Raw genomic sequence first — 16,921 nt, forward strand, 5'->3', positions numbered from 1 at the left:
AAAAAAATGAAAGTAGACAAAAATTTATAGATCAAACTGAAATGGTTGAGAGTAGAGAGATCCATGTGTAGCAAAGAGAAAAGAAAAAAAAAGGATCAGATAATTTACAACCATTGTTACCATCTTTTCATATCCATCTCTAGGCAATTGCTACCCAATTAAAGGGGAAAAAGACAAAAAAAAAATACTCTTAAAAAATGGGTACATATAAAATTACATTCTGGACTTTCTTTTTTAGAATACAATAATCTTTTTTCGGATAAATTTTTCTGAAATGTATTATTTTCAATTTTGAATTTTTTTTATCCAGAATGAGATTTTGATTTTTTATTTCCGGATTTTTATATCCAGAACACAATAACCTTTTCCGGATCTACTTTTTCCAGAATGCATTATTTTCAATTTTGGATTTTCATTTTCAGAATAAAGGTTAAAATTTTTTGAAATTGTGTTGAGTGCAGGAAGCAATTGTTCTATCTCTTTCTGTTCTCAATATGTACATTGAGGGGCCGAACTGTGCTAAGAGATACCCGTATCTGATCCCATACCAAAAATATATTGAGTATTTGATATCGACAATCCCATAAGAAAACTATATTAAAATAAATGTACATTAACATAGATTAAATCACTTTAATGTACATCTTCGACATGTTATATATCTTAATTTCGATCCAACAATAAAATGTCTCAATAAAATCTTATAAATTGGTATAATAAATAAGATAAAGATATGTTATTGTTACCATATTTAGTACATCATATTTAGTACATCTGCATGTTGAAAACTAGTTTGAACATTAAAAACATTTTATATATTTTAACTTCGATCCAACAGAAAAAGATCCAATAAGATTTTATAAATTGGTACAACAAATAAGGTAAAGATACGTCATTGTTACTGTATTTATTACGTCTCCATGTTGAACACTTATTTGAACATTAATAAACCTTTTATAGATACACTTTCCAATTCGAAATCAAAGGAGAAATGAAAGAAATGAATGATCATTACAACTAAAAAGAAACTACCAATTAAACCAGAAAAAGATATTATCTTAGTCCTTTTATAAGAACGTAAAAACGATGATATAATTTTAGTATTTATTAAAATAATTTCTAAATTTTCAACCAAAAGATTACTATTTTCTATTTCATGAAAAAATTTATTAAATAATGTCATGTAACTCATTCTAAACCATCTCTATCCAAACACATTCATAACTTTTAAATTCTACTATTACTTCACTCCTATGCAAGTTGACTAATGCCAAATCACGGAGTAATGAAAATCAAATTGACAAGGAAACTACGTGTGGCATAGGTAATGAAGGACATTGACTGAACCATAGGCATTCTCGCCACCAAACCAATAATTCCCATAGGGACAAAGAAATAAAGCAGAAGACATGAACATCAAAAGTTAAGTTTGAGAGTTGGAGTTTTTGGACAACTATAGACAGTTAGCAGAATCTAAGGAAAGGCAATGCAGCTTAGTTGACATCGCCACCTTGGTTAATTCTCTGTGTTTTGTCCTTCTTGCACCCTTCTCTGCTATAATCCTCCTCTTTACAAGCCCATGGCTTGGGCCTCTCAGACCCCAAAAGTTGAGCCATGGGTTCCTCTCGCTCACGTGGCTCTGCCACTGCCAAAGAACGCCTACGTTGGACACAAGAACTCCATGATCGCTTTGTGGTGGCTGTAAATAGACTAGGGGGCCCTGATAGTAAGCCCTTCTTTCCATCACTACTCACAATTATCCCATGCATAATCATCATCTAATAATGCTGCATAACTCTGGAACTTCATCCAACAACCTCATAATATGCTAAATTTAACATTCAATCTCTAGGGCATTCTTCAACTATGATTCTTCCACAAAATAATCTTCAATCAAACTTTACTTCCTTCCCTGTGGAACCAGATTATCTTAGACCAAACTGTGAAACACTTTTGATCTTTAACCAACCTCAATAAATAATCCTGTTAATTATATAATTAACCTTAACTTTTATTGTTGATTAAAGTCTCAACTTCAAGTTTTCGTGCAATATTGTAAAATCTCTGATTGATTTTCCTGTGTTTGGATTATTTACAGAAAGGAATTTATCAAACTTCTTTAGATTACACGTTTTTTTTTTTAAATCTTTGTTTTTGTGGGGTATTAATATCATGATTCTAGTGTTTTGCCATTGTGTTTAAACACGGGAAATTTATTACGTATATAAGATAATATACCCTTCTTTTTCGTTTTCAAAAGAGTTTTTTTTTCATGTATTTTTTATAAAAAAATCATTTTTAAGAAGCAAATCATATTTGTTTTCTTAAATAAGTGATTTCTTAAAATTACCTTTAAAAAAAACACTTATTTTAAATTTAAACAAACTCAATAGCATATCATTTAGTGATAACCCATAAAAATAGTGAGATGAAAGATTTAGTTGGAGAGAAATTGATAGTTATGAGTGTTTGATTTCTAGTAATGTTAAACATCAACAATATGTTTGAAAAACACTTTTCCATAAATATTTTTGAAAGAGGAAAAAAATTAAAAAAAATAAAGTTTATTAATGTACAAAATTTACTTATATATAAATTAACATCAAATATTTGAAGAAACTAATAAGGAATAAGTTTTATTGGCAGTAATTTGATTTGTTTGTGTAGGGGCAACACCAAAAGGTATATTGAAAGGAATGAAGGCTTTGGGTAATTCTCAGCTAAACATTTATCATGTCAAAAGCCACTTGCAGGTTTCTCTCTCTTCTCTTACTTTCAATTTTGTGGTAGAGATCTTTTCTTGGTCAAAGATGTGAAATGATATGAAAATGAAAAACCACACAAAAAAAAAATGTGAAACTTAACAAACATAGTTTACATTATGGCAACTTCTTCCTGCATCATATCAATTTAACTTGCACCCTATCATTTTTAAAAAAATTTAAAATACTCTTATTCCGGATTTAAAAATTTGAAATAATAAATATAATTCAAAACTAAAAAAATTATTCTGGAAAAAAAAATCTGGAACACAAAATTGAAAATACATTCTAGATAAAAAAAAATTAGAGTTAAAAAATGTGTTCTCGAAATCCAAATTCGAAATATTTTCATAAAAAAATTTCCAGAAATAATTTTTATCTATATCCTTTTTTTTATTTAAGATTTTTTTTTTATATTTTTAGGAACATTTTTATCATTTTCAACAGCAAATTTGGTGCATGTTGGAATTGATACGGTGCAGGGAGAATTTGCCTTACATTATTCACCAGAATGGACCCATAAATTCATTTGGGCCTAAGGTCTCACTGAGAAGGACCCATGTGAATTACTCTTCTTAAAAATTGGTATATATATTCTAAATAATACTTAGATAGAGTTTACTTTAACGCATTTATATTCTCAATTTTTTAATCACTGATTTAAATTTTAATAACTATTTATTTATTTTATCATATATATTTTTTATGGCAAATGTATTATTGAGATATAACTATGCATATTTATATTTATAATTCAATACTCACATGTACATTGTATAGAGTTAAAAGAAAGTGATAATTTCATTTATTATAAAATTGTAATTTATCTTTTACGACATGAAAATATATGGAATTTTGATTCCAACTATTCTTTATTTTTCCATTTTATTAATTTTAAATATTTTTCATTTATTTACTTTGTTATTATAAGCTTTAAATATTTTCTTAAAAAAAATTAAGGGTACACACAAATCATGTTTGAATCAATTTATATAAATATTTTAATGCTAATTTAATTTTTCAACTTAGTTTTTTAAATAAATTTATTTTAAAATTAAGGTTACACACGTATCATGTTTGAATTAGTTTATATCAATGTCTTAAAGTTAATTTTAGTTTTCAACTGAAATTAATAAATTCAAGACATGATATATTTAATGTTATATAATATTAATAAGTACTTTTAAAGTAGTTTTTTCAATTAATTATCACCCATGTTGTCAAATCAATTTCACCTTGCAAATGTTTAATACAATTTGAAATTGGAAAGTAAGAGAAATATTTAAAAAAAATTATATTTATTTACTTTTACTTCTTCGAATGATTGAGATCTATTCACAATTTTAACTTGGTTATATTTTTTTAAATTGGAAAATCAATGTTGAATAGGATGTGGATGTTTCATTAAGAATAAAAAAAAATAATGTTTCATTGTATAGTATAGAAATATAAATCACATAAAATTGTTCAGAGTCTTGAATAACACATCTATGTTTAGAAAATTTCCAACTTCAAAGCCATTATTCATATGTAGAACATGAAACAGAGTAATTAAGTTGAAAATTCACAATAAAGATTATCAGCTTCAGAAATCTAACAAGTTCAACATGGATTTTTTCAGAAATACAGGATCTCCAAACTGATTCCAGAGTCCCCCACAAGTAAGTTTCTTACTTGAGCAAGTATTGATGCTAATTTAGCTCCAATAACACCAAATTCATTTGAATTCATAACAAGTTCCTTAATTATCTATGAAGGAGGAAAACTTGAGAAGAGAAGCATATCAGATATACTTCCAAATTTTAGTTCTATATCGTGAGTCACTAATTTTAGTTCAACAACAATATTTTCTTTTTCTCACCTTCCAACTTTTTTGCATGCTTCAACATTTCAACTATGTTTTTACTATTAATGTTTGTAATCAACAGTGCTCATCAACTGAAGGAACTCCTTCAAATACAGACAGAGATGCAAAATCGCTTGAGTGATAAAACAGAGGTATGCTTACCTCAATCTCTCGGTTTACGTGTGACTATATATTATAGATATATATCGTTTGATAACGGATAGTCTATAAGACCAACAAACTCTCGTTACAATAAACTCAAAATAATTCTAATATTATATTACACCATTTATATATTATGAAATTTTTTAATTTTTGATGTGAAATCTTCAATTATATATAGTAATGAAAAAGGAAAAACATTCATTTTCCTCGAATAAAAACAAAGATAGAGAGGATTTCTTCAGGGTTTTTATTATATTTTGTTTAACTGGTTTAAAGGTTCAGAGAAGTTTGAAGGTAAAAATTGAAGCACAAGGAAGGTTCTTGGAGAGATTTGGACAAAGTAGTCATAGCAAAACAATAATTGGAAAAGCATGCAAGTCTTTTGCTTCTTCTACAACTGCACCTCTGCCTTCTCTTTCTGAGGAATCCGAATCATTGGAATCACAAACTGAGAAAGAGCATGAATCAGTAAAAAAGCAAAGGATTTCAGAAGAGGGTGTTTTTCCAACAAGTTTTGAACATGCATCATCCACCCCACCAGAATTCTACAACCAAACATGGAATGTTCCTTGGAGTCAGCTTGCAGCAGCATGCCAATCAACTTTGGATCCCAGTTTCTTATTTTGAGTTTGGTTTGTTTAGAAGATGTGTTTGCTTAATAAAAGATTGATGGTGTTGATCTTACTATAATGTTTGGTTTATCTGTAATATGGTGTTGGACAAAATAAAAGTTTGGGCTTGGCTATAATTATCATGTATTTATTTCAAGTGCTTGACTGCATGAAAGAAATTGATATTATGATCTGGAATACTACTCATAATGTATCATATTTACATGTTCATGAAATGAATTTTGTTTACTTCTTAATAAAACCAAATTTTGTGCCTTAGAAAGTTTAATAAATAGCCACTAGTTTTTCCCATTTCTGTCACAACTGTTTTAGACTCATGAGTGGATTGAGATTTAAGAAAAATAAATAAATAAATAAACTGTGGTATATATCAAGATTTTTAAATAATTAGAAAAATGATATGATATTAGCTAGGATTGTTAGGTTATTTTTAAGGATGACAACAAAAATATAATTGTACTTTTACCAATTGGAATCACCGGACGAATTCCACAAGTCTTGGTATCCGATTTTGGCGACCAACATTTTCAATATGTATTAAGGTCAAAAGATTATTAATAAGGTTAAACTGTACGAAGAACTAGTAATACACCTTTAATCACAATTTATAAGTTAATCTCAGTCCAAGATTAACAGGATCCAGGACACATTATAAACATATAAATAAGCACAACTTAAAAAAAAATGGTACGTCATTATTATGTATTTATTGTACCGAATATCGAATACTACATACTCACTTGACTGAACGTAGAGCAAGACTAAAGTAGAGGAAGAAAGGACAAGTTGAACAAGTCTGAGAAGTGAGAAGTGAGAGAAGGAACACGTAACGACCGACCCAAGGCAAATGAGTGAATTGTTCAACCGGTAGGAGTTCTCTCAGTTCATTCTTAATGAGAACCGTACTCACTAAAGTTTTTTTTTATAATTTTAGAGAAATTTTTTATGGTATTTTAAACCGCATATTTTTTATGAATTATTATTTACATATTTGAAAAAAATAATGATATTTTGATAAACTTGAAACAACTTTTAAAAGATTTAAAATTGTACTTTTCTTTAACCAAACTTATAATTTCTTTGTTCTATTTTTTTATGAACTTTTATATATAATCTTGAATATTTTGTAAAATAAAATCATGGAGTATTTTTAATTTTTTCAAAATTCTCATGATATAGAAATTAATTAAGATCCAAACTAGAAATCTTGATTATGATTTTTTTTAAATCATGTCAAGTCATTATATTTTTTCGTTTTAAAATTTAAAAGACCTTTTATATCAAATAATCTTTAAAGTTTAATCTAAAACACTATCTTAGGTTACATTCTAAAGAATTCTTAACTTTGTATTTTTTTTAAATATATTAATAAATGAGTTTAAGGTTAATTCATTTTTAAAATCAATTTATATACTGAAATTTAGCATTATCTTTTGACGGCATAAAATCTCCAACAAATTACTTTATAATCCATTTAAAAAAAATTGTGTAAAACTTCTTAAATTAACTAATTTATCTTAATTGATATTTGATATGCATAAATTTTATAAATATATTATTTTATTATAAAGAGATCATCACTAGATTTATTTTAAAATTAAAATCAAGAATAATTTAAATACATATTTTTTTCTTAATTCTTTGATATATTTACAAAACTGAATAATACTTACATTAGATTTATTCTTATATACACAATAATTTTATATCTTTTAAAAATTAAAATTAAAAATAATTTAAATTCATTTTTTTTTCTTAATTCTTCCATATATTTACAAAACTGGATAGTACTTGTACTCTCTTTTCAGATTTTGATTTCATTCAACCCTTGAATCTATAAATTTCAGCTTTGTCAGTTACAATCACATGCCTAGAAGACATTTGTAATATTCCCAAATGCCTTTTTTCCTTTAACATACATTTCTCAAGTAGCAAGATTCTATTTCTTATCTCATTAGCCACTGTATTAGGATGAATACGAAACAAATTTTTCAATGCATTTTCTACTCTAAAAACTCATTAAACTACCTATAGGTATATTCTAATAATCATTTTTAGAAATTTTAATTTTTTTTATCATTTTATCTATCAATAAAGTGTTATTGCATATGATCTTCAATATACTGATAATACTTTATATAGCATCCAGTTAAAACCGTCGACTGACATGACTAATAACGAAACTAATAATTATCTAACATTAGTTAATCTGTTTTTATTAGATTCAATAATTACAAAGGAACCACGATAATTATATAAATAAGCATAAATCACAAAGGATCCGGTACGTGATCATCTAGTATTAAACACTGAATGTCAATTGTCAAGTGTTAAAGTTTAACTTAAGTGTCGAAGTATCTTTTATAGATACCATCCGAGAGCACGGAGTTTAAGGAGACGAGGAGTGGAGAGTGACAAGAATTCGTTCGAGAAAAAAGAGTGAGGTGCAAACCGACCAACCAATAAGTGGTTCAATAGTTCTTTTAGTTTCAACCCCGTTCAAAAACACCTATAAAATTGCAACATGTAGAATATATTTGTATATATTAATATGGTGATGATTACGTGTTTTTACTCTGTTGATAAATTGATCCAAACAAGTTGTGATGTTTGTTTAGTCCTCTCTCTCCACAAATAAAGAGATAAAACTTCTAATTATTTTCAATATAAATACTTCCATATATTTTATTTATAACTTTTTTTAGAAAATTAGTGGTCTCTTATTATAACACTTTTGTATATTAGTCATTATTTTTAGAATATTTTTAATTAATTGAGATACTTTTACTTACAATCGATGGAAATCACAATAAAAAAAGAAATTAAGAGTCCTAATTTAAATAATTTTAAATCTTATTATTAGAAATCTTACGTAAAACTTAACATTACGTGTAATTAACATACACTTCGACATAAATATCAAGTTTTAGTTCAAATTTAACAAGATTCGACATAAATAAATTCTAATTATTTTAAAAAATATTACTATCTTTTTTTGTTATTTTTTTAAAATTTAACATAAAATATTTTACGTAGAAAACTAATTTTACGCTGATGATGGTTACGTTCTAGTAACAAATATTTTTCTCCCATAAACCTTCTTTATCAAAATAAAGTAAATATCTTTTTATTTTCAGAAATAGACTTATATTGGCAAGAATTGGATTCACGCGAAACAAAATTCCGACGTTCAAAAATCACTACGAAATCGAAAAGTCGATTGGGATTTGATTTTCTTATACCGAATTCTGACCCCATTTTAAACCTGAGAAAAACACATTTAAATAAATAATTAATAATAAAATAAAAATAAATTTATATTTATAAGTTTTTCTTGAGTTTTCAAATAATGAATTAAATTTAAAATAAACTAAATAAAAGGCTAACCTAGACTAACTAAGAGAATAATATTCTCAAGTATTAGATCATGTGAAGTCTTAAAATATTCATCTTAAATTTTAAATCCTAAATTTTATAAAAGAAAAAACCACGTTTTTATTCAAAAGTTCTATTTAGAAAAGAATTACATACAACTTTAGAATCATAGAAAGAATATATAGAAAATAAATAATTCTTTTATAAAATTATAAATAAATTTTAAAAATAAATACCTAAATGTTCTGACCTCAAGCCTGAGAGATAACTTCCGTGGGTTAAAGAAGGAATGTATTTAAACTGTTATTGACCTCGACTCCTAAGTGATGTGAGACTATATTTTGGTCTTACCAGAACAATAGCTCCCAATCGAGGGTTAAGGAAAAGAATTTACGATCCCCACATACGATGTCAATGTTCTGACCTCAAGTCCGAGAGATAACATCGCTAGGGTTAATCAAGGTTTTTTGACCATCATGGGTTTATTTTTTTGTTTTTTACCAAAATAGGATCGCTGTCAAAAAAATTACAAATCTGGGGCAAGTCGTGCCAACTTGGCACGACTTCTGCCATATCATATTTTTTTTTTTAAATTTTCTTATTTTAAATAAATATATATTATAATTATTTAATTATAATTAAAATTATAAGTTATGTAATATTTGAAATTAATTTGATAAATAAATTTTTTAAGAAGGAATAAATACGTAGGTAAAGAAAATGAGGAAATTAATAATCAAACTTGAAATTGAATTTTATTATCAAGCTTGTTTGTGCAGACAAATGCTTCTATTGTGACCTTCGGTTATGCAATATGAACATTTTTTTTGTTTATTTAGAATTGAGTAATCTATTTCATGGATTAAATTAGACCTCATAAGCTTGGAAATATTGTGGAGACTGTACACCGGGACGATAAATGTCGTTAGTTGTAAATGACAAAATGAGCAAACAACAATTACACGTGAGCAAGACAAACGTATAGCTTGAAACTCCTCACAATTCTCTATTTATTTTCCAAATAATTAATTCTCATTTCTATTTATTTCCAAATGCAATAACAATTTTTTCAACGCATGGTGGAACCCCTCCGGGGACCCATGGAAGAAGGTCAACAGGTTGACCGCTCGAGTCATCGCCTCGCTGAGGCATCGCCTAAGTAAGGCGTCGCCCAAGAGAGGCATCTCCAAGCAAGGGTACCGCCAGGTTAAAGCATCGTTAAGCTAAGACATCGCAAGGAGACTTCGGGCCTCGATAGTTCAAAACAGTAGCAAGGGGAAGAGAAAGGTGGCTTCAAGGCCCTAAATTCTAGTACCAGTAGGGGGTAAACCTGACTCGTGAAGTATCCACGCCACTGCTGGGAGGCCCTGAACAGATACAACCCATGAAAGGGCCATGACCAGGGGAGAACCATGTGCATGATACGAGAGAAAGGTAGATACACCCCCAGGGTGAGTGACTAGTGATTGGGGCGCATGAGTTGGCACCCAAAAAGTCAATCCACGTGACAAATGCACTTCGCAGAAAAGAGGGCTCACACGATGGAAAAAACCCTAAGTTGGGTGGCGGCGCTGTAGGACCCTCTGCACAGAATAAACGATCAAGTCAAAGAGGCACGTGGCAATACCCACATGCTCATTAAAAGTTTCAGGGAAAGTTTGCCAATGTACGCGTTAATTCAGTTAAGATTCGAATGTTCCAAGGAATGTTTGGATACGCCTTCAATGCGCTTTAACACGCTTTAAAGATTAGAGGTGTATAAAAAGGGACCTTGGGGCATTTGAAAAAGGATCCGAGTTTTAACCTAATTCTTGCAGTTTTACACAAAGCAAACCCTAGTTGTTTTCGCTGCGCACCCACTGTGAGCACAAGGCAATTAGGGCAACACCATTCTAGTTCACAGTTTTTTGTCACTCAGTACAGTTTCTTCGACCACCTCCCAAGGGTGTGTCACTTTGATGTTTCTCGCTAGCTGACTTGATCGTCGGAGTGCAAACGGCCGCGAGGGAACCCCTTTGTTCACTTCTTTCAGGTACTCACAGATGGAGCAAGACAAAGGTGCCCTAGCTCGCGAGGACAAGCCACGCACAAAGACGACCCTGGTCAGCCAGACGAAACATTTGGCGCCCACCGTGGGGCTGATATAAAACAACAGTCCCACCACACACGTTTTTCAGTTCCAATTCCCAAACCCGGTCAAGTTGAGAAAATTTCCAGAAAGCCATGACCACCAGACCTCCACGCTCAAGGAGCGAAGAGATGACCATGCAACAACTTGTGGGCATGGTGCAAGGGCTGCAAGAAGCAATGGCGGCCTCCATAGCAGATCAGGAACGCATGCAGGCGGATTTCACAGCCTCTCTGGCGAGAAACGAGGAGCTCCACCGTACCAACGAAGAGCTACGTCGCAATCGGCGCGATGTAGACGAGCCTGAGACTGCCTCCCCACTTAGGGAATTCACCACATCGTTCTCACAAGCGATCTTAGGAGCAGCAATCCCCAACACGTTCATAGGGCCTAAGGTGACCTTTACAGGAAAGGAGGATCCTGAGGCACACCTCGCGGCGTTCCACACACAAATGATGTTGGTCGGAGGCTCTGATGCCGTAAAATGCAAGCTCTTTATGAGCACTTTAATCAGAATGGCCCTGGATTGGTTCGTCAGCCTTCCAGAGGGTCACGTCACGACCTTTGCTCAACTCTCACGACTATTTAGAGAGCAGTACTTAGCCAACAGGGCCCTAGCCCCGGTCTCGTACGACCTTTTCGACGTGAAACAATTCCAAGGGGAGACCCTGAAGGAGTACATAAGTCGCTTTGGAGCACAAGTGGTAAAGGTGGGTACTACAGATGAACCCATGATTGTATACGCATTCAGGAAGGGAGTGCGACCCGGGTCTTTTGGTAAGTCGTTTAACTGCAGGCTTCCCAAGACCTTTGCTGAAGTAAGGCGACGAGCGTTGGAGCACATTGCCTCAGAGGGCGAGGCGTACGAGAAGTGCATACCTGCTGCACCTGCACGACCAAGGGCGCAGATACGCACGCAACCTGCTAGGGTCCACGAAGCTGCCACAGAGAGACAGAACCCAGACAAAAAGCGCACCTACGAGGCAAGGAGGGCCCTGCCAAGGACCCGAATTGAAGGAAGAAGAGAGGAGGGTAGACCGCTGAGGCACAACTTTGTGGTGAAGCTCAAAAACCTCATCGTTGTGCCCAACATAGCAGACAGGTTGAGGCCACCAGCGAAGTCTGACAAAATTCTAGGGCCCCACAAGGAGTCGTGGTGCAAATTTCACGAAGCATTTGGACATCATATTAACAAATGTTTGGCGCTGGGCTATCAGTTGGATGAGCTTGTGAAGAGTGGCTTCCTAAAGGATTACCTCGTAGGATCCCCTACGACGGCAGCCACGGCAGTACAAGAGGAGGGCCAGGCACACGAGATGCCAATCCATGGGGAGGTTCACACCATTTCTGGTGGATTTTCTAGAGGAGGGCCCACGACCTCTCAACGAAAGAAGTATGTGAGGTCAGTAAGTTCAGTTGCAAAAGAATTCTCGGACGACCCTTGGGAATCAGACCTCGTGTTCACAAGGGCTGACCTACGGGATGTCGTCCCGCACGACAATGACCCCATGGTCATCTCAGTAGTTACAATAGGAAGGAAGGTACATAGGGTTTTCGTCGACCAGGGGAGTTCTGCATGTCATGTTCTGGACGACCTTTAACAAGCTACAGTTGTCCCCGGACCTCTTGAGACCCTACACCGGATGCTTGTATGGATTTGCAGATAACCCAGTGGAAGTACGTGGGTACTTGGAGCTGAGGACGACGTTCACTGATGGAATGGCGTCACGTACCAAAAGCATCCGATACCTGGTGGTTAACGTCAACTCGGCCTATAACATTTTGTTGGGCAGGCCCGTCCTAAACAGGTTGAGGGCGGTACCTTCCACTCGCCACATGAAGATGAAGCTGCCAGCCCTCAACGGCAAAGTGATAGTCATCAAGTCGGACCAGGTAGAAGCCCGAAAGTGCTATGAGAACAGCTTAAAGACAAAGAGAGGCGTGGTCATGGTAATTGAACGACCACCCGCCTCATGTTCATTAGCAGAGCCAGAATCCATGGAAGAAGCGATGCCTGGGGATGACGCATGCACAAATGGAAGACGCCTTGACGCCTCGCCTATGGAAGAAGAGGCAGAAGAGGCGATGCCCGACGATGCGACGCCTATAGAAGAGGACTCCATGAACGAGTCTCGCCCGGTAAATGCGCAGTGTGAACAACCCCAACCCGAGGACAACGTGGTGGAAAACCAAATAGGAGGAAAGATGTTCAAATTAGGACGCCACTTGAGCCGGGAAGAACGAAGAGAGGTAACGACAGTGATCTCATGACACCTCGACGCATTTGCGTGGACCGCGGCAGGCATGTTTGGCATCGAACCAGATTTCTTGTGCCATCGCCTTACCATGGACACTAAGGTCCGCCCTGTGCGTCAGAGACGGAGGAAGTTCAATGAGGAGCGATGCCTCGTCGTGAAGCAAGAAACTCAAAAGCTACTAAACGCGGGGCACATCAGGGAGATACAATACCCTGAGTGGCTAGCCAACGTAGTCCTAATCAAGAAAGCAAATGGGAAGTGGAGAATGTGCGTAGACTTCACGGATCTAAACAAGGCATGCCCGAAGGATTTGTACCCACTCCCCAACATTGACACGTTGGTAGACAGTGCCTCGGGCTACAAGATGATGAGTTTCCTAGATGCGTTTTCAAGTTACAATCAGATCAAAATGCATCCCCGGGACGAGAGCAAAACGACATTTATAACAGACACATGTAGCTACTGTTACAAAGTAATGCCGTTTGGTTTGAAAAATGCAGGCGCCACCTACCAGAGATTGATGGACAAAATCCTCGCACCAATGCTAGGAAGAAACGTGCAGGCCTACGTAGACGACATGGTGGTAACCTCGACCGAGAAAGGGCGACACGCGGCTGATCTGGAAGAATTGTTCGCCACCGTATCAAAATACCACCTGAAGTTAAATCCAGAGAAGTGTGTCTTCGGAGTAGAGGTGGGAAAGTTCCTAGGATTCATGCTCAATGAAAGAGGGATAGAAGCGAATCCTGACAAATGTGCAGCCATCATCGCTATGAGGAGCCCAACCTCAGTGAAGGAAGTTCAACAACTGACAAGACGAATGGCAGCATTATCGAGATTCGTATCAGCTGGTGGGGAAAAGGGCCACCACTACTTTCAATGCTTCAAGAGGAATAGTCGTTTTACGTGGACAGACGAGTGCGAGACAGCGTTTATCAAACTGAAGGAGTACTTGGCGACGCCAACCATGCTCTGCAAGCCACGGGTGGGCGTCCCCCTCCGCCTATACTTTGCAGTAACAGAGTGGGCTATTAGCTCTGTACTGGTCCAGGAACAAAACCAGGTACAGAAGCCCATATACTTCGTAAGCAAGGCCTTGCAAGGCCCAGAGTCAAGGTACCAATCGCTAGAAAAGGCAGCACTAGCAGTGGTATTCTCAGCACGAAGGTTTCGCCACTATTTCCACAGTTTTACGGTGGTAGTAATGACGAACCTTCCCATCCAGAAGGTACTCCAAAAGCCAGACGTGGCCAGAAGGATGGTACGCTGGGCAGTGGAGTTGTCAGAATTTGACATTCAGTACGAGCCCCGAGGATCCATCAAAGGCCAGGTTTATGCTGACTTTGTAGCGGAACTTTCACCAGGAGGAGATCCTCAAGAGTTAGAGTTAGGGGCACAGTGAGTGCTCTTTGTGGATGGATCCTCCAACCAGCAAGGGAGTGGCGCCGGAAGAATCCTCGAGGGGCCCAATGGGGTCTTAATCGAGCAAGTTTTACGCTTCGCCTTCAAGCCAAGCAACAATCAGGCGGAGTATGAGGTGTTGATTGCGGGGATGCTTTTGGCTAAAGAAATGGGTGCTCAGAGCCTCTTGGCAAAGAGTGACTCACAATTGGTCACAGGACAAGTAATAGAAGGATACCAAACAAAGGACCCCCAGATGACAGCATATCTGAGGTACGTCGGGGTGTTGAAAAAAGCCTTCGTTGCGTTTGAGCTAGTGTATGTTCCCAGGGAACAAAATGCCAAAACTGACCTGCTCGCCAAGCTGGCCAACTCAGGCAAGGGGGGAAGGCAGAGGACCGTAATACAGGAGACTCTCAAAACGCCGCGAAAATTCGTTGCAGATAATAGGGTGGACGTCCTTCATGTTAGTACAACAAGAGGAAAACTAAGGAGTCATCGCTCGTTAATTCAAGATACGGCGAGGGCACCTTGCATCCGTACTTACGTAGCCTCGCCAGGTGAAGAAAGAAGTATACAGGTGTGTGTTGTGGAGGAAGGCGACACGTGGATGACCCCTTACAGGCGATACCTAGCGGATGGAATCCTCCCAGCGGAGCCAGAAGAGGGTAAGAAGATTAAGAGGAACGCCACCAGGTACACCCTAGTAGATGGGATATTGTTCAGACATGGGTTTACGCACCTTATCTTGACGTGTGTAAGCGGCGATGAGTGCACCAGGATAATGGCTGAGCTCCACGAAGCATTTGTGGGAGCCATGTGGGAGGAAGATCCTTGGCATCCAAGATGATACGCGCAGGGTTTTTCTGGCCAACAGTAAGAGAGGATTGCGTGCGATACACCCAGCATTGCAAGCAGTGTCAGATGCACGCTGATTGGCACAAGGCGCCGCCAGAGGAGATGAGATCCATATACAGCTTGTGGCCTTTCCATACGTGGGGGATTGACATCCTAGGTCCATTCCCATTAGCGATAAGGCAAATGAAGTATTTGATCGTCGCCATCGAGTACTTCACCAAGTGGATAGAGGCCGAGCCAGTGGCACAAATCACCGCGCACAAGGTTCAACACTTTGTTTGGAAGAACATTGTGTGTCAGTTTGGGGTGCCAAGGCGTTTCATTTCAGACAATGCCACCCAGTTCGTGAGCCAGCAGTTGGGAAAGTTGTGTACAGAAGTAGGAATCAAGCAGGTGTTCGCGTCAGTCGAACACCCCCAGACGAACGGGCAGGTCGAATCAACAAACAGAGTTTTGTTGAGAGGATTGAAGCGCAGACTAGAGAAGGCTAAAAGGGCATGGGCAGAAGAAGTACCAAGGATTGTATGGGCTTACCACACTACGCCTCAATCCTCCACTATGGAGACACCTTTCAGCCAAGTGTACGGATCGGACGCCATGATCCCTGTGGAGATACACGAGAGCTCGCTCCGTTTCCTAGGTTTCGTAGCAGAAGAATCCAACGAAGAAAGGAGGGTGAATCTGGACTTGATAGACGAAGCTAGGGAAGAAGTGAAAATTAAGGCCGAGGCCGTGAAGAGAAGAGTGGAACGTCAGTACAGCTCCAAAGTGAAGTTGCGACAATTCCAGATTGGCAATCTGGTCATGAGGAAGGCTCACCCCTACGAATTAGAGAACAAGTTGTCTCCTAAGTGGACAAGACCGTTCAGAGTAACCAAAGCCAAAGGGAATGGGTCGTACAAGTTAGAAACTCTAGAAGGGGGCCCCATCCCACGCAGTTGGAATGCGACGAATTTAAAGTTTTATTTTAGTTGAAATTTTGTAAAGGGGACACTCTTTTTCCTTCTCGGGGGTTTTTTAACGAGGTCACCCAAATAAAGAAAAGAAAAGTTCAAAGATATTCCCATTCTAGCTTTTTCCTTTTCATACGATTTAGGATCAAAGGTCAAAGAAACAAAGACAAAAATGAGGCGTCACCACTGTAAGGCGTCGCCAAGATAAGACGTCGCCAAGAGAGGGCGTTGTCGGAACATAAGGCATCGCCAGAAACAGGCGTCGCCACCAAACAGTCAAGCAGAAGTCAAGTCCAGGGTAAGATAACAGGTATGCCAGTATAAGTTAAAGTCCGGGCGCTTAGTCCTTGAATAGGGGTTAAGGGATTCCTTCGGGACGCTTCCTCCTCAAGTAGGAATAGCCAGCCCCGGTACCAGATAAGTTAAAATCCGGGCGTCTAGTCCTTGAATAATGGTTAAGGGATTCCTTCGGGACGCCCCCTCCTCAAGTAGGAATAACTAGCCCCGGTATCCGATGATAGATATAAGTTAAATCTGGGCGCC

At 36.6% G+C, this 16,921-nt stretch overlaps 3 protein-coding genes across 3 annotated transcripts; all 3 read left to right on the top strand.

Annotated features, from left to right (window-relative positions):
- Nucleotides 1–1,477: 1,477 nt before the first annotated feature.
- LOC137824254 (myb family transcription factor PHL7-like) lies at nt 1,478–5,541 on the top strand. Its single transcript, XM_068629810.1, has 6 exons — nt 1,478–1,726; nt 2,668–2,753; nt 4,384–4,423; nt 4,520–4,577; nt 4,691–4,760; nt 5,050–5,541. Exons 1-6 carry the CDS (start codon nt 1,615–1,617, stop codon nt 5,398–5,400), a joined length of 717 nt encoding a protein of 238 aa, XP_068485911.1. The 5' UTR covers nt 1,478–1,614; the 3' UTR covers nt 5,401–5,541.
- Nucleotides 5,542–11,039: 5,498 nt separating this feature from the next.
- On the top strand, nt 11,040–12,509 carry LOC137824555 (uncharacterized). The gene has a single exon (XM_068630220.1). It carries the CDS (start codon nt 11,040–11,042, stop codon nt 12,507–12,509), a length of 1,470 nt encoding a protein of 489 aa, XP_068486321.1.
- Nucleotides 12,510–14,718: 2,209 nt separating this feature from the next.
- LOC137824556 (uncharacterized) lies at nt 14,719–15,417 on the top strand. Its single transcript, XM_068630222.1, has one exon. It carries the CDS (start codon nt 14,719–14,721, stop codon nt 15,415–15,417), a length of 699 nt encoding a protein of 232 aa, XP_068486323.1.
- The last annotated feature ends 1,504 nt before the right edge of the window (nt 15,418–16,921 follow it).

Source organism: Phaseolus vulgaris, chromosome 8, assembly GCF_000499845.2.
Source record: "Phaseolus vulgaris cultivar G19833 chromosome 8, P. vulgaris v2.0, whole genome shotgun sequence".
NCBI classification, from domain to species: domain Eukaryota; kingdom Viridiplantae; phylum Streptophyta; class Magnoliopsida; order Fabales; family Fabaceae; genus Phaseolus; species Phaseolus vulgaris.